Genomic DNA, 22271 nt, shown 5'->3' with positions numbered 1-22271 from the left:
AGGCACGCGCGCGCTGAACACCACCGAAAATAGTCGCGTAGGCACGCGGGCGCTAGATACTACTGTAAACAATCGTACAGGTACACGAACACCAAGCATGCTCTACCCTCCTCTTCACACTCCCAAAGACCACACGACACAGTTTATCCCTACTAGTGATTGTATTTACCGCGAGTAACCCGTTAAGCTACGTGTAATTGTGTGGGTCAGTGGGTGCCAGCCTATTCCCCCTGGGATCCTAGACTGAATTTACTCCGCCTGTCGCTCCGCTCTCCACTCTCGATTAAATCACTCAAACTCACTTCTGTCTCACTCGCGCTTACTTCCACTCTGCTGCGCTGAAAGCTGTAAACGGGTGAGGCTGTGGGTCGTCTCCGTAGAGGGTTGAGCTTGGCTGCGCTGAAAGCTGTAGACGGGCGAGGCTGTGGGTCGTCTCCGTAGAGGGTTGAGCCTGGCTGCACTGAAGCTCGTCACACGGACGTCTCGAACGGCTGACTCTCCTGCTCTGTGGATCGCTATGATTTGAAGCACACTGGTCTACTGTCTCCCTCACCTGCTTTTACTCCTACCTATCACAAAAGGTATTGCACGAACCCTGTGCTTGCTTGCCCGTGCCTTTTCATATTCGGGTCTGTAATCCCACCTATGACAAAAGGCATTCAGATGCTTCCGTACCCGTGCCGCCCTGCCCAATCGGAGGCCGAGTTATTCTCGTCCCTTTCACATTCGGATCTGTAATATTACTTATAACAAAAGCGTTCCGCTGTTTCCACACCCCGGGCTGCCCTTTCCATTCAGATGTTGGAATGCTCCTGTCTTGTTGTTATTGGGGTCGCTAATTCTACCTATGACAAAGGCGTACCGCTGTTCCCACGCCCCATACCGTGTGTGTGTGAGTCCCCAATTCTACCTATAATAAAGGCGTACCGCTGTTCCCACGCCCCGTGCCGTTTGTGTGTGATTTCATCTGCGGTGGCCCTACGGCCTCCGCCGTGACCACGTAATTTTAATATCAAGTCATGGCGCCGCGGTGCACGTCAGCTACGTTGGGAGATTGCCCAATTTCCCGGCCGCAGGAAACCATGAAGCTTGATCCCATTAGGGACTCCCCTCCCGGCTCCTCGTGGGGTGTGTGTGCGTTCGTGCGGCGGGGGGGGGGGGGCGGCGTTGTCACCCCCCGGTGGTGGTGTCACGGCGGTGGGTACGGCCCCCGACGGAGCTGCTCCGCTGCGGCGGCACCACGCACCACCTCCTGCTGCTGCTGCTGCTGTCGCGGTCTCTGCTTGGCGCCGCGGGGCCAGAGGGAGGCCTCGCGGCCCAAGAGCGGCGCCAAGGCTCCCCCCCTCTCGCTCCTGGCCACTCCCCCTCGTCCCTCCTCCTCCTCTCACTCGCGACGTGGAGTGAACTCAGCCCCACCCCCCGTGTCCCCCCCTTCCGCCCCCGCCCCCCGCGCCCCACCCTGCGCGGCCCCGCCGCCCATTGCAAGAATGGCGGGAAGCGGCCGCGGGGCCTACCGCGCGCCGCCTCTCGCGTGATTAGCTGGCTTCGCGTCACGTGGGGAAGGCGGAAGAAGAGTATGGAGGAGGAGCTGTGCGGTTAGGGGCGGGGCTGTGGAGTCACGTGGTGCGCGATGATTGACAATAAGTGGGCAGGAATGGCTGTTACATCATAGTGTACGTCACATCCGGTTATGACGCCACGATAAATGACACGCCCCTTCGTGACGCGTCTCACACTTGCTTGTCCCCCATGTAGTCAACACGAGCTGAGCATGGCGCTGCTGATCGTTGGCATTCTGCTCTTGGCCCTGCTTGGGATGGAGATCTTCATTTATCGTCGTTTTACGCTTTCCATCTCAGACTTTTTACTGCGAGAACACGACGCTGCAAACGGAGAGGATGGGCCAGCAGAATGCGGAGCTCTGTCAGAAGAACAAGATGCTCCATCTGAAGTTACAACATAAGCAGGAGGAGTTGATGGAGAATCGAGACTCTCCAGAGAGAGAACAGGGGCCTGGTTCAACAGCTTAAAGAGCGCCAGTTGGAGCTGGAGTTCCCAAGAGTGCCTTGCTTGGAGCGCAAGTCTCTCCATGCGACTTTTCTCCGAGACTGCAATGCAGCAAAGCGGAAAATGTTGCTGCGCTGTAAAAACAAAGATCTCCGTAGGTCACTGCGTGACCACTTGAGGGAGTTGAACTTCCTGAATCCGCAGAGAAGGCACGAACAGTTTAGGCTCCGTGGGAAGCTGGTGCATCACGAGGACATGTGGCATGAGGAATAGAGGCTGCATGAAGAGAACCTGCATCTCAGTAGCCAGATGAAATAATTGAAATGCGCCACGTCTCAAATGTACAATGATGCCACCACCACTTACGGAAGTCAACACAGAAGTGCAAACTACCATCCTGCTTTTTAACAAGAGCAATCGGGGCTCCCCACGGGCTGGTGGATGGTGAAATAATATTGGCGGCCAACGTTTCATCAACTGCCAGCTGTACGTGTTCTTTTTCCGTAGGGCTCAGATGGTATGGGTTCTGCTGGATGGGAGCGGCGTCGTCCATATCGATGTGGTGACTCAAAAGCATAGTGCGGCCGATGTCAAATTTGCCCTTGCTAAACAAATCGGAAAATTCAAGCAAAAGCGCCCTAAACTCCCCCCTCTGGGACTCGAACAATTCCGAATTTTCGGAACAAAGCGTATCCATCCACTTTTCATCAGAAACCTGTTGTGGCCTCGAATTTATCGTGAACCCCACACTGCCAACGATGTTTCCCTCGTGAGGCATGGACAACATGTGAGCTAGCACGGTGCCCTCCTGAATGACAAACATGTCCAACCCTGCATTCAGGACTTGAATGAGCGGTTCCTGGTCATTGGACATGACAGTCTGGGCCCCCACCAACGGCAAACCACGAATGGCTTTGTTTGAGGATCCTAGGAGAATTCCCCCCTCAGTCGCCTCCTAGTCTAGCGGCTTGCACAATTGTAAAGGAACAAACATTTGCGCGCCGGGGGGAATCTTTACAGTCTTACTCGCAAGTGCTTGTACAGTAGCGTTGGCCATGAACATTCGCGTGGGAGAAGGCAAAAAGGCCATTCGATGGCCCAATGGTAACTCAAGGCAACCTGATCGATCAAAATTTTTAGGGGCATCTACCCCAAGGAGTTAGTCCTGAGCAAGCAAGGAACAGCAAGGGACGTTGATACAAGAACTGGTCCCGTCAATTTGATATCTCCAATACACACCTCCGCTGTTATTTTCCCAGTGATGCCCAATGAGCGGCCGTTTGCATAAATGCACGGAACCCTGACGAGACATAGGGTACGACATTTATGGGGCAAAATGTAAAAAATCAACTCGGAAATGATAGTCGCGGATGCACCAGTATCGATGAGCATTCTGATTTCAACTCCCTCTATCAATCCGATAACAGCGGATGAACCTGCAATCACAGCAACCACTCTATGGGCCAACTCCAACTACTGACCCGGTCGGAGCGGCCAGTCAGCCCGAGCAAAATCTGAACCCTCATGCACCGACACACGACGGGAATGAAAACCGACCAAACGTGATGAGTAAGGTGGATTCAGGGGCCGAACGCGACTCGCCTTCGGGTACAGTGGAGTGGAGGACAGTTAGGTGGATGACTGCGGTGCCCGCTCTCAGGATGAGGAGAGGTATTTTGCCGTCTAAGTTGTTCATCCTGTCACACCATCCCGTCCCCCCGCCAGCCTCCGCCTTGGGTTGAAGCAAGGCTTGGATGGGCTCCACATCTTCGGGTGTATCACGCATCTCAGTAGGTACAGTATACGCCGCCAACCCCGTATGTCGTTGCAAGAGCAGGTGCGCCTAGATGCATCTTGCAACTTTGAGAGAAGACAAGTCGTCTTTGTCGACGGATGGCAGGACGATGTGGAGGTCCTTTGCCAAGGTCAACAATCTCCAGTGGGTCAACTGCATTGTGGTCCATCTTCAGGAAGGCACCCTTTGCTAGCACCAATAGTATGCTATGGAAGGTGAGGGGCATCTCGGCCTCCCTTCTCCTCCATGTAGCGAACTTATGGCGAACATTTGATGGTGGTTCGTAGATTGCCGCCATTAGAGCAAAGGCTTGTTGTAGCGTGGCCCTCTCCGATGGCGGGATGGTGAGAAACGCCACTAGGGCATCGTTGTCAAGCACTGCGGGCAGCCTCTGTCCACCCCGCCAAGTCACAGTTTGTCTGGAACCGGCGCCTGAGGGATGAAATTTCAACAGGCGAACTCGACGCAGTCTCAGATTTTACGAGCTCTCCGCACCACTCCACGAATAAAATGGCGGCCGCTTACACGTGCTGCACCACGGAGCTTTCCTGCTGGCGGGAAATGGCGATGGGATGCTCGACCCCGTGCAGCTCCGGTGCTCTCTCCTCCACCGCTGGCCCTTCGCGGTCGAGCTCAGCGACAATCGCCACCATGGCTTCGAGGACTTTAGCGAGGCAGGTGCGGAATGTGCGGCGCTCTTTCCCTAACGTCGGTGAGCTGTCGCTGAGATGGTCATCGTGATGCTCCGCCGACGGCGCCTCAGTCCATTTTTCCAGGGTCGCCATAGCCAGGGCTCTCTGAGGAATAACGCCTTCGTCGTCCTCGTCGTCCGACGTCCTGATATGTAGTCTGCGTCGCATAAGCATAACCTGACTCGGCCTATCTTACTAACAAAAGAACGTTTGACCACTTCCAACACCAGTTGTAGTGGATTCAACTGAGTCGTAGATGTAAAGTTGGAGGCAACACATTTATTTAACTCCAACAGACGGGGTTACTTCCCCTTAACAGAATAACAACCTATGGTGGTGACTACCAGGCTAACTACACTAATTACAACGTAACTAGCTCCTATGGACCGGGAACAACACCTCGGGTCCAGGTCCACGTGTTGGAGACTCGTTGAACAGAGAACGAAGAAAGTAGACGAAGGATTCTTCCAGGATGAACAACAACCCTGGTCCCTCTCGAGACCCAGCTTATATTCTCTGTGGCGTGTGCTAGCTCCACCCGGTACTACACCCACACCCTTGTGGGATCCACGATGTCGTTACGCAGCATGCTGTGCCTCTCTAGGGCTGGCACTGCACAGGGACATCCCGCGATGTCACTACATATGTATGTGTGAGTGCGAGGCGTGGACCCCCCTAATGGAACATCTTCGCCGGTTGGAAACATTTAGGCTGGCCTGCCTGCGATCCATCCTGGGTTTAACCAGACTGGATTGTGTGAGGAGCTCACAAATCCTTGAAAGATCTGGGCAAGGTCCTATCGGTGAGCTCCTCCGGCAGGCAAGGCTGCGATGGCTGGGTCATGTAGCCCGCATGCCCAGCCACCGCATGCCGAAACAGCTTTTGTTTGGCCGGATTGAGGGGGCTAAGCGGGCGCGGCACGGGCTAGAGAAGAGATGGAGTGATGTGGTACAGGAGGACGTGGAGCTGAGTGGACTTGCCGATGACTGGTACCAGCGGTGTCAAGATCGGCCTCTGTGGAGGAGGCTCGTGAAGGATGCTACTGGGCAGTTGGAGGTAGTCGCTGTTGTATATATAGGTGTTATGAAAATTGATGAAAATAATGAAAATTAAATGAAATTTTAGATTTGCATAATTTATCCGAAATTATGTTAATCAGTGTAATTATGCGCATAAATTATGCTGATTCGAGAGGTAATCGTATTAATTTATGCGAGTGGGCGTGGTTATGATAATGCAGGTCGTTATGGATTATCAGGTCGAGCCTCGGTGACGAGGATTGTGTTATGAATTGGAATAACGCAATTAATCGTATGCAGTGACGCATGCGTTGTGAGCGTGAATGAGAGAGAGTCGATTCGACTCTGCTCTTTAATTCCGTATTATCGATAAGAATACGATTACTCTCGATTGAACATTACGGATTATGTGTGTTATGGATTATGTGTGGTGATAGTGTGCTTATGATAGGTCCCCAGGATTCAGATCTCATACGCAGAACAATATAATGCAGAATTTCAGGAAGAATCACACACAAACCTTCTGCTTTAATCAATTTTATTTCTAGCTAACTTTAATTTTTGGATAATATGAAAACTCAATCTCGGGATTTTGGAATTTCAACACAGCGTGAACATGATACCATCACGATTACGTTGTTTCACCTCGATAGCGGCACCTGTGGTTAATTCCCGACGCGTAACGCAATCAATCGGTTGTTGAGAGAGAGATTAAAACATGCAACTATTCTATCAAAACCTTAACCTTATCATATGTAAATTCGTGTTTAAACATTGCCCACACAGTACCACATCCATTCATAGACCTTCAAGTCAATTCGTATCACGTTGTTAACAGGACGATTGGTTATTATGCAACTCAATGACAGCAGTATTTTCCTTTATGAATTGATTTTTAATGCACCACCTTGGAGTGGCACCCTTCTTGATTATCCCGATATGCGTATCGTGTGTCTTCTTTATCACTGGTTCAATTCTTTGCGTAAAGCAGACGCCGAGGTTAGCATCTCTTGTGTCCAAAATGTGTTTCCTGTGTATTGCGGCGCGGTGGGGGAGTGAGGGGGAGAGTGTGGAGGAGGGGTTGCATACGACCGGCTGCCAGTTTCTGTCCACCGCTGGCTGGATGAGTCAGCACGACGCTCGCCGTCGTCGCGCCGATGGGTGTTGAGTGCGGGGCCGCTGCCCTCTCAGCGCTGGTGACGCGAAGTTGCGCACTGTGGCACGCTGGTGGCACGCTGCTGGCACGCGCTGGTGCTGGTGCTGGTGGCACGCTGGTGGCGCGCTGTTGGCACGCGCTGGTGCTGATGCTGGTGCTGATGGCACGCTGGTGGCGCGCGCTCCCTCTCCTTGAAGATGCGCGAACGCGCCCGTGCTGATTCGCTGATAGCAGTTTCTCTCCACTGCTGGCTGAGCTGCTGCACGCTCTTGCTTGGCGTTGCTGGCCGCGCTCTTTCTCCTTGAAGATGCGCGAACGCGCCCGTGCTGATTCGCTGACAGCAGTTTCCTCCACTGCTGGATGAGCTACGCCGGCGCGCGCTCTTTCCGCTGCTGTAGTAGCTGACGCTGCGCTCGCGAGCGACAGGTCAAGTTTTTCTTCTGCTGAGTGAGCCGAGTCGCACGCGCTCTCTTTGTTGAGGTTGTTGGCGGCTCTCAAGCTTTTCCGCTGCTGGTTGAGCCACGTTGCACGTGCTTTCTTTGTGGAGATGCTCGAGCGCTCTCAGCGCTGATTCGCTGATACTTTGTTGGCGGCTGGCCAAGTTTTTTCTTCAGTTGAGTGAGTTGAGTCGCACGTGCTCTCTCTGTTGAAGTGCGCGAACGCGCCCGTGCTGGTTCGCTGACAGCAGGTTTCCTCCACTGCTGTATGACTCACTTTTGTTGATACATCGCGACTCAGCGATCCTCGCTACTCAGCGAGGCTCGGAGCCAGCCGCTCCATGCGACTGCTCGTCCTGTGGACGTCTTGACTCGCTGATCTGTCTTGACTCTTGACTTAACTTCACTGACTTTTGAAACATGCGGCTGACCGTTATATTCAAAGACAATTCTCTCTGCGCAGTGGAAAAGGGGGGGGCGGGGTCTGTGTGTGAGTTCGTGTGTGTGTGTGTACAGATGGCTCCTGCGATAACGATCTGTTTGCCCTGGCGTGAAATTCCTCTCTCGCGCTCTTCGGGAGAGACAAAGGTGGTCGGGAGCACCTATCTCTTTATACTTTCGACTTATATTTCTCAAATACCATTTGGTCCCATGTTCGCCACGACTCGTGTTTGTAACTACGTCCTCCTGACACCTCTCGGTTTACCGAGGTTCGAAATGTTATGATGGAATTATTAAAAAGAAAAATAATTTTCATCCTGAGTTTAAGAGGTCCGTTTCCAGATTGTTGGAATCCATATCCCTTGGATCTGTAAGGTTCTATAATGGAATATCGTTTAAGGTTAACACATTATTATTAATGTTATTTTGCAATTTCTTTAAAACTTGTTTTTTTCTGGTTGCCGTGTGTGGGGTGGGGTGTGTCTCCTCATCAAACCCGGCTGGCTTTTCCAGATGGCCCCTTGTGATAAGGTGTAATTCCTGCTTCTCCGCGCTGTGAGAGAGACAAAGATGGTCGGGGTTGCTTGGGATATTGTTTAAACTCTTTCGTAAGTTTGCCCGTTCGCCTCATTCCTTCTCGATAACCTTTGATGTGACTCGGTATTTTGTCTCCAAGCTTTGTTTTAACAGTAAAAGTATTAAAGGTGAAAATCATTTGATAGCGAATTAATTATTGGATAATAATTCACTGATGTATCTGGTGGCCTGGTCTTGATTGGAGTGAGCGCGATGACCGCTAACTTTAGCTCATTCTTGTTATTGCATTTTAAATTTGAACCGTTGTTTAAAAAAAAATAGTTTAACCCGTGGGCGTCCTCATTTCTGGCTTGCGGGAGGGCTTCCCTCTGCTTGACCTCCCTTAGGGCACATCAAACTCTTGTTCATCTGGAGATCTTCGCAGATAGCTGCTAACATCCTCGCCTCGAGAGTTTCATTATTTCTTTATTTATTAATAGCCTGTTTATGGCCGACACCTGGTTTTTTTGTGTGCCTGGCTTACGGGTTTTATTAATTATTTTGTTTCGTTTGTTAAAAAAAATATGATATATATAACGGCAAATATTATTGTTAATATCAATTTTGGAAAAGGCTCATATACAACATCGCCCTCCAACAACAACGGAGGGTGGAGGAGTGACGCTCAGAACAACGAGCGGAGCGCCGGGTGGCTAAAGCACAGCAGGTTGACACAGTAGGGGGCACAGGTGGTGCATCAGCCAGTTATCTCAGTCAGTCGACCCGTGGCACCTGGGTCTGCCCCGTGACCTCCTGCCAGCGGGCGTTCGACACTTCACGTGGCCTCAAGGTGCACATAGCCTGGCACAAGCGTCGTGGTGACGTCACCGCCACTTAGTGGCTAATGGCGGTTGTTGTGTTGTTGTGTTTGTGTGGTTGAGTGTGTGGGTGACGGTGTGTGGTTGATTGTGTGAGGGAGCGTGTGTGACTGTGTGTGTGAGTGTGTGTGATGAGTGTGTTAATGTGTGTGAGTAGGTCAGTGGCTGTGTGGGTGAGTGTGTGGGTGAGCGAGTGTTTGTGAATGTTTGTGATGAGTGTGTTACTGTGTGTATGGGTTAGTGGGTATGTGGGTGAGTTTATGGGTGAGGGAGTGTGTGTGAGCACTTGCCCCTACAGTCTGTTAAGGCTATATGGGGGATCTTTGTGAGTGTGTGTGGTGAGTGTGTTAATGTGTGTGTGTGGGTCACCGTGTGTGCATGTGCGAGTGTGTGGGTGAGGGAGTGTGTAAGATGCCCCTGACATTCTTCCACTCCGGTGGTGGGTGTACACTCAGGACCCCATTCCAACCTAAGGTGGCGTGGTCTCAGCTAGCTGATGGAAGTTGCAAGCGAGAATTTCATCATCGCTTGCGGCTGGGGTTGGCATCGTCCCCCACTCCTCCTGATGTCGTGGGTAAATGGGCGAGGTTTAGGAATGTGACTCATGCAGCTGTAATGGCTGCTTTGGGTACGCGTCCCAGACCTCCCGAGAGACCCTGGTTGACAGAGGATGTGTTCAGGATGGTTGACAACAAGCATCAGGCCCACTCTAATCGTCTACAGCATCCCACGTCAGAGAATGAGGAGGCTTACCATAGCCTTCGCTCGGAGGTTCGGAGAGCCATGAGGCGCTGCAAGGATGGGTGGTGGTCGCGGGTTGCTGACGAGATGGAGTCTGCCTCAATGGTCCGCGATCACAAATCCCTATTTAACTCCATCAAAAAAGTAACCTGCAGTGCCACATCTATTACCATCATTAGGGGAAAGAATGGTGATCCAATCTATGACCCCCAGGAACAGGTTTGCAGATATACTGAGTATTTATGTGAGGTCCTGGGGGAGGGGAAATCCCTCAGCCTATAAAACATCATGGGACAAAGTGGGGAGGACCCTGCTGAGGTTGCGGTGCCTCAAATATTGGAAAAGGAAGTCACCCCCTGTGAGTGGCTGCCTGAGGTGCCATCTGTTGAGGAAGAACTAAGGCCGATCCAGAGTTTGAGACCAGGAAAGGCACCGCTCAGAGATGAGCTCCCAAGCGAAATGCTGAGGGAGGGCGGCGTTTGTGCACAGACTGCCCTACATGACAACATAACAACATTATGAGACCTCCTTTGCCAGTGACAAGATATAGTAATAGGTTTTACCCTTTTAACTGGCACAAAAAACTGACACTTTTATTCAAGGCATCATGTCTGCAATAACCACAACACAAGCAGTCAAAATGCAAACAAAAAGACAACTCTGATAATAATATGCACTGTCCTTGAATTTGATTGGTCCACACCCGAGACGGCTTTCTTTAGAGCCTAGTCTCCACAGTGGAGACTAGGCTCTAAAGAAAGCCATCTCGGGCGTTTTCTGGTCCAACACCAGTGGAGACTAGGCTCTAAAGAAAGCCGTCTCGGGTGTGGACCAATCAAATTCAAGGACAGTGCATATTATTACCAGAGTTGTCTTTTTGTTTGCATTTTGACTGCTTGTGTTGTGGTTATTGCAGACATGATGCCTTGAATAAAGGTGTCAGTTTTTTGTGCCAGTTAAAAGGGTAAAACCTATTACTATATCTTAACAACAGTCTGGGCCACTGGACGGGTTCGGCATCATTGGAAGGATGCCCTGGTAGTCCCCCTATTTAAGAAGCGGGGCTGCACAGACTTTAACAACTAAAGGGGCATATCACTCCTCAATGTGACGGAAAAGATCCTGGCAAGGATTGTTCAACATCGCCTTGCTAGGCACACTGAGGAGAGGCTTGCAGAGCCCCAATGCGGTTTCAGGAAAGGGCGGTCCTGCACAGATGCCATGTTTTCTGTCCGTCTGCAACAGCAGAGGTGTAGAGAATTCCAACAAGACCTACATCTCTGCTTCATTGACCTGGTCAAGACCTATGACACCATCAGTAGGCCTGGGCTCTGGGTTGTTCGTCGTGCTTTCGGAGTCCCTGACCCTCTGCTCACGCTCATCATGATGGTGAGCGGGCCTGGGTAAACCTACGTGGCCGGGAGTCAGAGCCATTCCCTGTACACTTTGGGGTGCGACAGGAATGTCCTCTGGCTCCCACATTATTTAACATCTATTTCGACCACGTAGTTCATGAACCGGAGGAATTTCCATCTGGTACAGATACAATGGGAGGCTGATCGATGCCCGGGTGTGGTCAAGGGATGGCTCCCTATCGGTCAACCACGTTATGTATGCCGACGACCTGGTAATTGCGGCTAACTCAGAGGAGGAGTTGGAGGTGCTGCTGCTGAAACTGGATTGTGCCACTAAGAGGTGGGGCCTTACCATCAGCCCCACCAAAACGAAGCACCTGCCTGGGTATTTTGTACCATCGGGCACTCCACCCCCACAACTCCCAATTGGTGATGGGGCAGTTGTGGAGAGAGTGGAGCGTTTCCTATACCTGGGCAGTGTGCTCATGACCGGCTCCAGTTTAAAAGCAGAGGTCTCACTCTGAATCAGTCGAGCGGCATTATCTTTTCATCATTTGCGTAATGCTGTGTGGAAGCTACCTGGTCTGTCACTCCACACGAAGCCTTCCCTTCTCTATGCTTGCGAAACGTGGACCCCCCTAATATAACATATTCGCTGGTTAGAAACATTCAGGCTGGCCTGCCTACGATCCATCCTGGGTTTAAATAGGCTGCATTGTGTGAGGAGCTCACAAATCCTCAAAAGATCTGGACAAAGTCCCATCGGTGAGCACCTCCGGCAGGCAAGGCTGCGTTTGCTAGGTCATGTAGCCGGCATGCCCAATCACCACATGCCTAAACAGCTTTTGTTCGGCCGGATAAAGGGGGCTAAACGGGCGTGACACGGGCTAGAGAAGAGATGGAGTGACGTGGTACAGGAGGACGTGGAGCTGAGTGGACTTGCCGATGACTGGTACCAGCGGTGTCAAGATCGGCCTCTGTTGAGGAGGCTCATGAAGGACGCTACTGGACAGTTGGAGGCGGTCGCCCTCCAACAACAAGAGGGCGGAGGAGCGACGCTCACAACAACGAGCGGAGCGCCGGGTGGCTAAATCACAGCAATTTTGCACAGTAGGGGACACAGGTGGTGCATCAGCCAGTCATCTCAGTCATCTCAGTCAGTCGACCCGTGGCACCTGGGTCTGGGGAGCGGTAGTGTAGCGTTTAACGCGCTTTTCTATGAACCTGGCGACTCGGGTTCGATTCCCGCTCACGGCCAACACCAGTGACGATTATCTAAACCGAGTCTACCTAGGGCATCCCCTAGGTAGACTCAGCCTTAAATAAGTACCTGGTGCGGTGTGTAAACATCGCCACTTGGGAGACAAAGGCGGTCGGGCGTGGTGCTGGCTACCTATCCCCTCGTGTACCATTCTGGCCTTCATAGGTGCTCGCTAACAGCATTTTCCCCTACAGTCTGTTAAGGCTATACGGGGATCTTTGTCTTTGTCACTGAGTGTGTTACTGTGTGTGTGTTACTGTGTGTGTGTTACTGTGTGTGAGTGGGTCAGTGGCTGTGTGGGTGAGTGTGTGGGTGAGCGAGTGTGTGTGAGTGTGTGTGATGAGTGTGTTAACTCGTGGTTTCGTGGTAATTAATTGCGTAACGCTGTGTGGAAGCTACCTGGTCTGTCGCTCCGCACTAAGCTTCAGGGCTTCTCGGCCACGGTCATTCCCTCCCTTCTCTCCGCTTGCGAAATGTGGACCCCCCTAATGGAACATCTTCGCCGGTTAGAAACATTTAGGCTGGCCTGCCTACGATCCATCCTGGGTTTAACCAGACTGGATTGTGTGAGGAGCTCACAAATCCTTGAAAGATCTGGCCAAGGTCCCATCGGTGAGCTCCTCCGGTGGGCAAGGCTGCGATGGCTGGGCCATGTAGCCCGCATGCCCAGCCAACGCATGCCGAAACAGCTTTTGTTCGGCCGGATTGAGGGGGCTAAGCGGGCGCGGCACGGGCTATAGAAGAGATGGAGTGATGTGGTACAGGAGGACGTGGAGCTGAGTGGACTTGCCGATGACTGGTACCAGCGGTGTCAAGATCGGCCTCTGTGGAGGAGGCTCGTGAAGGATGCTACTGGGCAGTTGGAGGTAGTCGCCCTCCAACAACAACGGAGGGCGGAGGAGCGACGCTCACAACAACGAGTGGAGCGCCGGGTGGCTAAAGCACAGCAGGTTGGCACAGTAGGGGGCACAGGTGGTGCATCAGCCAGTCATCTCAGTCAGTCGACCCGTGGCACCTGGGTCTGCCCCGTGACCTCCTGCCAGCGGGCGTTCGACACTTCACGTGGCCTCAGGGTGCACATAGCCTGGCACAAGCGTCGTGGTGACGTCACCACCACTTAGTGGCGAATGGCGGTTGTTGTTGTTGAGTGTGTTAATGTGTGTGAATGAGTCAGTGGGTGTGTGGATGAGTGTGTGGGCGAGGGAGTGTATTATGACGGGTGAATTTGTTACTGTTAGTGGGTCAGTGGCTGTGTGTGAGTGTGAGTGCGTCAGTGTGTGAGAGTGTGTGGGTGAGGGAGTGTCTGTAAGTGCGTGAGTGTGTTACTGTGTGTGAATGGGTCAGTGGCTGTGTGGGTGAGTGTGTGGGTGAGGGGTTGTGTATGAGTGGGTGAGTGTGTTACTGTGTGAGAGTGGGTAAGTGGCTGTGTGGGTGAGTGTGTGAATGTGTGTGAGTTGGTGAGTGAGTGTGTGTCAGTGTAAGTGCGTGAGTGGGGAGAGGGAGTGAAGTGACAGGGTGCCATCTGTTGACAGGAAGGGATAATTACGGGTATGGGTGCATTATATAACATCCAACCAAAACGGGAGGCGTAACTGCACTAAAGGTCAGAGGCGGGGATCAGTCTGGAAGCTCCGGGAACCTGCTCGAAGGTTCTAGAAGGGGGCGTGGCCGGGGGCATGGCTGGAGGCGGGGCTTTGCCATGACGAGGAGTATATGATCCCGGGGTACCAAATAATACCAAATGGCCGAGACAATTAAATATTTTATTTCTGGGACACTATTTTATTTCCAGGGGTGTAACTTAACTACCAATCAATCCGAAATCAGTGCTACTCCGCGATGTCGGAACGCAGCGAGGACGATTGCGCCGAAACCCTGAACTCTCGTACGCACTGTGGTGGTGCATAGTGTACAGCTCGTCGAGATGAGTCGATTCCCACATCACCGACCATCAACAGACTAAAAATGACTGCATCACGGACATTATTCGAGAGCCGGGGTGCTATGGTACCCCGGGCGACCGCCATAAAGTTCATATAAGCGGGACGTGACCGGAGGTTCGGGGCTGTGGTGGGGGTCCGGGTCCTGGCTGCCGTCGCTGTCTTCGCCGCCATCTTTTCTCCATCGCCCGGCCGCATGGCCGATCCGCTGTACGGCTCCCATCGTCGTCGTCACTGTATCAGTCAGCCAGCTATGTAGTTTAGACGCCGGCGATGGGGCCGTATGAGTGGGTCAGCAATGCCTAGCCCAGTGTGTATACGTCGCTCAGTGATTGTGCCTGTCAAGTGTGAGGAATAAACAAGGAGCCCTCTGCACGTCACTCGCTGCAGCAGTGTAGCCGTTAGCGCTGCGCTACGCTACGAACTCGGTGACCCGAGTTCGATCCCCGCTCACGGCTAACACCACCAGTGACGATAATGTGAACCGGTCCTGTGCCTCCCCTAGTTCGACTCAGCCTCAAACGAGTACCTGGTGCGGTGTGTTAAAAACATCGCCGATGGGGAGACAAAGGCGGCCGGGCGTGGTGCTGCCCACCCACTCCCTCGTGTGCCACAGTGCCGGCCTTCATAGATGCTGCTACTCGCTAACAGCACTTGCCCCAACAGTCTGTTAAGGCTATACGGGGGATATTTTTTCGTGTGAGAGTGTGTTTGTCTGAGTGTGAGAGTGTGAGTGAGTTTGTGAGAGTGTGAGTGAGTGTGAGAGTTAGTGTGTGAGTGAAACTGAGTGTGTGAGAGTGTGTGTGACGATTATCTGAACCACTCCTGGGCCTCCCCTAGGTCGATTCAGCCTCAAATGAGAACCTGGTGCAGTGTGTAGTGAACATCGCCACTGGGGAGACAAAGGCGGCCGGGCGTGTTGGTGCTGGGCACCCACCCCCTCGTGTGCCACAGTGGCGGGGATAGGCACTGTTCGCTAGCAACACTTGCCCCTACAGTCTGTTACAGGCTATACGGGAGTGTGTATCTATTAATACACAGACACAAAGGCTCCCCACAGGCTATACACACTCACATTCACTCACATACTCACTCACACACTCACACGCTCACTCGCCCACACACTCACTCACATGCTCACTCACACGCTCACTCGCCCACACACTCACTCACATACTCACTCACTCACACACTCACTCACATGCTCACTCGCCCACACACTCACTCGCTCACACACTCACTCACACACTCACTCGCCCACACTCACACATTCACATACTCACTCAATCCCACACTCACTCGCCCACAGACACTCACACATTCACCCACTCACACACTCACCCACACATTCACACTTACACGCACACACATATTAACTCACACAAAGTGACTTAGTCACACATTCATTCACCCAACAACAACCACCATTTGCCACTACGTGGTGGTGATGTGACCACGACGTTTCTGCCAGGCTATGTGCACGTTAAGGTCACGTGAAATGGCGAAAGCCTGCTGGCAGGAGGTCACGGGGCAGACCCAGGTGCCACGGGTCGACTGACTGAGATGAGTGGCCGAAGCACCACCTGTGTCCCCTACTGTGCCAACTTGTTCTGCTTTAGCCACCCGGCGCTCTGCTCGTTGTTGTGAGCGTCGCTCCTCCCCCTCTCCGTTGTTATTGGAGGGCGACTGCCTCCAACTGCCCAGTAGCGTCCTTCAAGAGCCTCCTCCACAGAGGGTGATCTTGACACCGCTGGTACCAGTCATCGGCAAGTCCACTCAGCTCCACATCCTCCTGTACCATCTCTTCTCCACGTTTCGCAAGCATAGAGAAGTGAGGGAATGACCGAGAAGACCTCAAAATTCGTTCGAAGCGACAGACCAGGTAGCATCCACACAGCATTATGTAACCGATGAAAAGATAATGGCACACAACAGATTTGTAGTGAGACCTCTGCTGGTTAACAGGAGCCAATCATGAATACACTGCGCAGGTATGGGAAACTCTCCACACTCTCCACAACTGCCCTACCACCAATTGGGAGTGTCCAATGGTACAAAATACCCAGGCAGGTGCTTAGTTTTGGTGGGGCTGATGGTAAGGCCCCACCTCTTCGCGGAAAGCTCAAGGTTCAGCAGCAGCGCCTTCAACTCCTCCTCTGAGTAAGCAGCAATTACCAGATCATCGGCAAAAGTAACATGGTTGAGCAATAGGCAGCCATCCCTTCACCACACCTGGGCATTGATCAGCCTGTTGTATATATGCCCCATTTTCCATCTTTGATGTTAACAAGAAATGTGTCGATACACGTGTTTTTTTTCCTCCTCGAAATAATGAATGAAAACAACCCCAATCCCTCAGCAACGGCATGTGGAGGTCATGGAAAAGCCATTTACCATGACCTACTGACATGATTTTGACAATTCACAAACAGGCACAGGGTCAGAGGGAACAGACAGAACGCAGAGCACAGCAAATTGCAGGACTAATGTAAATGCCGGGCCAGGGTCGACGGGAGTTCGCATTAGCCCAGACATAGGTAAGTCAAACTGCATTTATCCTGCATTGCTATTAAAGTAACGTTAAGTGATGACGTCACCCTGCTGCTCTATATAAAACCGGGAGCAAGCGAGGGCTGTACCATTCTGGCGAATTGCCCAATGATGCTGGATGTATTTGTAGAGGTGTTAACTACGCGCTGTTGCGTAACCTGCGTTGCCACCAGGGCAGTGCAGCATTACCCCTGGGTACAATGGTTGGGGTCAGTCGAGGTGAAACGGATCGTGGCCAGACGGTTCCATGTGGGAATCGTGGCCAGACGGTTCCATGTGGGAATGTATGATTGGTTCTACCTGGCCACGAAGGGGTATAAGACGGGTGACCCACGGACCTCGGGGAGTTCTCTCCCTGCACGAAGATAGAAGACTGGGCTGAAGCCTAGCTAGGACCCTGGACCAGCCTTTCAGCCCTTCTAAGGGCTAAGGCTCGGCATACCCAGTGGTCAGGACCCACGGGGCCAGCGGTGGGTCAGATAGCCTCCCCTAGGTCCTAGCCGGAGGACTAGGATAGCGGTAGACGTGTAAGTCCCGCCAAGTCCGGAGGTTGTACCTCCTTAGGTATCAAGGAGGTTAGCGGTAGGCGTGAGAGTCCCGCCAGGTCCGGAGGCTGTACCTCCCTAGGGTATCGGGTGAGGGGACCGAATATCCCTCTGTGCGTGTTAAGCGTTGTATAAGGAAAAAATACAATAAACAGAGTGTGCCTCCTAAAGAAGTCTGCTCGTCCTTACAACACTACATATTTACCAGCGAAACGTCGTACTCAAACTGTAAATGTTGTGGATTCACTCTTCAACACACCGGTGGGCTAAAGTAGTGAATTATTTGTCTTTTGTCAACGTGACACTTTTTTTGCTGATTGGCCGTGTCGGGTGGTGGAGGGTTACGACACATTTATAAATAAACGCGATCTAACCCAAAAACCTTTATTATGAATAATATTGGTCGCGAAAGCCTATGTGTTAAACAGGAATAGGCTAAAATTATCAATCCTCGCGCTCGCTCCAATTGGAGACCAGGCTGCGAGCTACAGCAATGAACCATTGCCCACTTATTAATTCAATACTGAATGTTTAGTAATTTTAATAATTTCAACACAACTTGACCTGAAGCATATGGCATTCAGAATTTTTCCTAAGTCAAAACGAATTCTCTAACCTCCGGACATAAGCAAATAATAATGCAGTGTTAATTTAAAGTAAAAAAACACGTAAGTCAGAACGGCCAGAGAGTGTGGGGCAGAGACTGAGAGAGACAGCGAGAGAGTGCAGGCCAGAGAGTGTCAGCAGAGACTGCGAGAGACAGCGAGAGAGTGGGGCAGGGAGTTTTCAGTTAAAGGAACCATGTATAATTTCATACAACATTAATGTTGGTGCTATTCACCGTGAACTATATCCCGCTTACATAACCTTGCAGATACTTGAGCGATGTTAAACCGGGGGCCAGGAAAAAAGAGTATCTCCCGGCCGCCTTTGTCTTCCTGCAGTACATGATAGGAATATGCTTACGCTTAAGGGAGCACCTTCCCTTGACATAAGTCAAACACCACGATGGAAAGCTGACACGACAGACCTTGGGTTACACACAGAATCATGGCTGCGGGTGGTGCGATATCAAACTGTGAGAGATAAATGTTAACTTTAAAAACTTTAACCATTCCTTTGTGTGTCGGGAACATGACATGCAGTGAGGGAAGCTTGCCCCTCCCTCTCGCGCCGGCAGACAGAGAGACGCCTTCGAGACGATTTGTAACATCTGTTTGTTTTACTTTTTGGTGGTTTATGTAAAGAGGAGGACAACAGAACTATGCCGTAAATGACGCACACAAGGACACACACTGACACACATACGGACGGACACACATACGGACGCGCACATACGAACACGCGCTCCAGACCACGACACAGCTAAATCAAAAGAAGCTCTGCCTTGTGGGGAGGAGCCAAGAGGAGGAATTCTGGCATAAAAGAGGACACTGCAGCATTGAAACCTCAGTTCGGCCGGCTCATCGGAGCTCGGTTCAGCTCGGCTGAGCTCAGCTCAGCTCGGCTCATCAGCTTGCCGACAGCTCATCAGGAAGCGGGCAAGACCCGCTGGCCAGCTCCACTCATCCCTGCAGGAGATCAACCACCGCCGACGCGGGGGAGGTCTCTGCCGCCGCCTAGCGAGACTCGCTGTTTAGCGACGGGGCTACGCGGTGTGAGCTGGTGCTATCAAAAGTAGCATCACAACAAATGCGTATCGTCAGCGCCCGATAGCGCAGCCGGTGGTCACCACTCTATGGATCGATGAATGAGCACCCGGGAGTACTGTGTGGCCGATTTCAAAAATAATAATCCATAATAGAAGGTTAAGATTTTTTGTTTAGAATAGCTTGCATGCCTGTTTTAACGACTCTCTCTCACTAACACCAATCGCGTTATGCGGGGGGGGGGGGGGGGGAGGGGAGGGGGGGGAATCAAAGTGGAACCACCCAGTCGTTGATGATACTGTATTGATACAGTGTTAAAAGTTCCGAGATTGAGAGTTACATACTATATTAGAGTTAAGGTTTAATTAGGAAATAAATTGATTAATGCAGAAGTTGTGGCGTGATTTTTTCCTATGATTTATGCATAAGAACTGGTTCTGCGATGAGATATGAACTTGGGGACCTTACACAAACAATCTAACTGGGATATGAACTTGGGGACCTGACACAAACACTCTGAAATATGAACTTGGGGACCTTACATTAAAACACTCTAATTGAGATCTGAACTTGGGGACCTTACATAAATACTAATACATAATAAATGTCAAAGTGAGAATAATTGTATTATACTGATCGATAATACGAAGTTAGACAACGAAGCCGAGTTGACGCTAGCATAACTGCATACGATTAATTGCATTATTCCGATTGATAACCCCACCTCGTCAACGAGGCGGGGCCTGATTATCATAAAGGCTGTCATTAACACAACCACTCGTATAAATTAATACGATTATCCCTCGATTTAGCATAATTTATATGCATAATTACACAAATTAACATAATTTCGGAAAAATTATGCAAATATTATATTTCATTTAATTTTCATTATTTTCATCAAAATTTCATAACCCACATATACAACAAGCCTCCCATTGTAGCTGTAGCAAATAGAAGGCTTCAGGAAGTACGTGGTAGAAATAGATGTAAATTAATGTGTGAGCCAGAGGACATCCCTGTCGCACCCGAAGGTGTAGAGGGAATGGCTCCAACTCCCGGTCATGCAGTTTTACCCGGGCGGCAAAGAATACGAAATCCTGCAGTAACGAAAGCTGTAAGTAAAGATAAGTAATGTAATAATAGGAAGGTGATATTTTTAAAAAAATGGTGTATTTGAACTTGAGTTCACACAATAACAAAGAAGATATTTGAACGTGAGTTGACACAAGAATGAAGATGAAAGCAATGGGCAAGTTATAAGCAAAAAAATATCAGGTGTACGATTTGTATGGTGTGTATGGCATTGTGACAAATGCACAATTTATGAAAATGTTGTAGCTACGTGACGTAACAGGTGAGCTGCCAGAGCATTGAAAATCACCCCCTGCCCCGCAACCCTCCGCATTCCCCCTGCCACCCCTCCCCCACTACCCCCAACATTGCTTCCCTACACCTCATTCATAAATACAGTTACACATCATCGGAATCACCACGCTTATCAGAATCTTGGAGCCGCGTTCACCCTTGGCTTTGTGTGGGGTTCACAGAGAGAGCTCCCCGCTCATTGTCGTCTCAGTCAGGCTCCGAGTCGGTGCCGGTGATCAGTGCTGTTAAGGTGAAATGCACCTGTCTGCTGTGCGAGTTGCGCGTGGGGCAGCTCCGTCTGTTGCAGCGCCAGCGTCGCCTCTCCGCTTAAATCTACAAACGCAGGCCTCCTCTGGGAGTCCATTTGCTCCTCAGCTCCTGCTTCCCCTCCTTACTGAAGTCATTGCCACCCACCCTGCAGCACAGAGAGAGGTTCACGCTGACGCGGGTTCACACGGAGACATGTCTCTGACCGAATTCGCGAGCATAAATCAGACCAGTGAATTAAAACATGTACACCTGGCCCTCAAAAGGAAAGGTTACTCTGACCGTATCATCCGCCAAGCTGTTTCTCCCTCCATACAGAAACAACCACTTGATACTCCGGTCAAAACCATCACACTACCATATATAGCAGGCGTTACTAAAAAGATTTCCAAAATTCTAAACAAACACAAGATCCAGGTCCGGTTCAATACAGTACACAAAATTCGTGATCTGATCCCATCCGTGAAGGATGTCATTCCTAACTTACAGTACCCCGGGGTTTATAAATTGAGTTGTATCTGCGGTGATTGCTATATCGGGGAGACAAAGCGACATGTCTCTGACCGAATTCGCGAGCACAAATCAGATTTGAAACACGGCAAAACGAATTCTTCTGCCATGGCTGATCACTGTTACAACGCTATGGGTGATCACGATATAATTTTCTCCGATACCAAGGATCTTTGCAAACCCACGGGTTTTTATCAGAGATTTGTTCACGAGTCAATTCAGATCTACAAACACAGATACAATTTCAACCGAGAAGATTGTTTCAAATTAAGCAACCATTGGAAAGATGTTCTAAATCGAACTAAACATTAAACTAATTTCAATGGTACAGTATATTTTTCAAGTAGTGGTACCCCAAACTTTCGCAGCTATTATAAATTCCCTTTTCACACCATCAATAGGTAAACTCCCCCTCCCCCCCCATGCCAAACGGCAAGTCCACCGGCACGTACACCACCTCTTTTCTAAAATCGGCCAATCAAATGCTAATTTTTATGCTAATTTCTTTGTCAGGACACCTTGTTTGCTCGCACACAGCTTAAAGGTCCGCGGTCTGAGCGTGGTTGTGTTTCGCTAAATTCTCCTGTTTGATTTGTACTAGGTGCCTCGGTGAATGTATATGCTCTGACTTTAACATAGCTATTTCTGTGACCAGTTACAAGCTAATCACTCAGCTATTTCAATGCTAAATTCTATGCTAATTCCTTTGTCATGGGGTGCCTCTGCGGATGTGTATACTTTAACCCATTTCTGTGACCAGTCACAAGCTAATCACTCAGCCATTTCAATGCTAAATTATATGCTAATTATTTTGTCAAGGCGCTTTGTTTCTTCTCACACAGCTTAAAGGTCGTGATCTGAGTGTGGCTTTTTTCACTCCAGCGCTGTCCTCCAGACAGTCTCGTCCCTTCACCTGATGAAGGCCGCTTGTGTTGTGGCCGAAACGTCGTGATTTTTGTTATTTTATTTTTTACCTACGTGACTTTACCCAATAGAATCAAAGAGTATGGATCCTTGCAGTCACGAAAGCTTTAAATCTAGAACTATCCAGGCTCTATCATGCTTATCTTGCAGATTTAACATCATGCACATTCCCAGTCGTTTGGTCATGCTCCTTGGTCTAATAATGAATATTAAATGCACT

The 22271-nt window shown here is 50.6% G+C and overlaps 1 protein-coding gene and 1 long non-coding RNA gene across 2 annotated transcripts in view; both read right to left on the bottom strand.

The window, feature by feature from the left end:
* Positions 1-6034: 6034 nt before the first annotated feature.
* Positions 6035-22271, bottom strand: part of LOC142908446 (uncharacterized) — a 313842-nt gene continuing 297605 nt past the window's right edge. Inside the window, exon 2 of the long non-coding RNA XR_012931775.1 lies at positions 6035-12212. This is a non-coding gene — a long non-coding RNA (uncharacterized LOC142908446). The remainder of the gene's footprint in view (positions 12213-22271) is intronic.
* Positions 20398-22271, bottom strand: part of LOC116957736 (NACHT, LRR and PYD domains-containing protein 3-like) — a 40271-nt gene continuing 38397 nt past the window's right edge. Inside the window, exon 9 of the mRNA XM_076059155.1 lies at positions 20398-20765. Coding sequence (XP_075915270.1) covers positions 20684-20765 — 82 coding nt within the window. The 3' untranslated portion in view covers positions 20398-20683. The remainder of the gene's footprint in view (positions 20766-22271) is intronic.

The sequence above is a fragment of the Petromyzon marinus genome, assembly GCF_048934315.1.
Source record: "Petromyzon marinus isolate PM22_M1 ecotype Great Lakes invasive population chromosome 84 unlocalized genomic scaffold, UKy_Petmar_22M1.pri1.0 chr84_unloc.3, whole genome shotgun sequence".
NCBI classification, from domain to species: domain Eukaryota; kingdom Metazoa; phylum Chordata; class Hyperoartia; order Petromyzontiformes; family Petromyzontidae; genus Petromyzon; species Petromyzon marinus.
The sequence above is the reverse complement of the archived record's forward strand: the minus strand, read 5'-3'. Positions and strand labels throughout refer to the sequence as shown.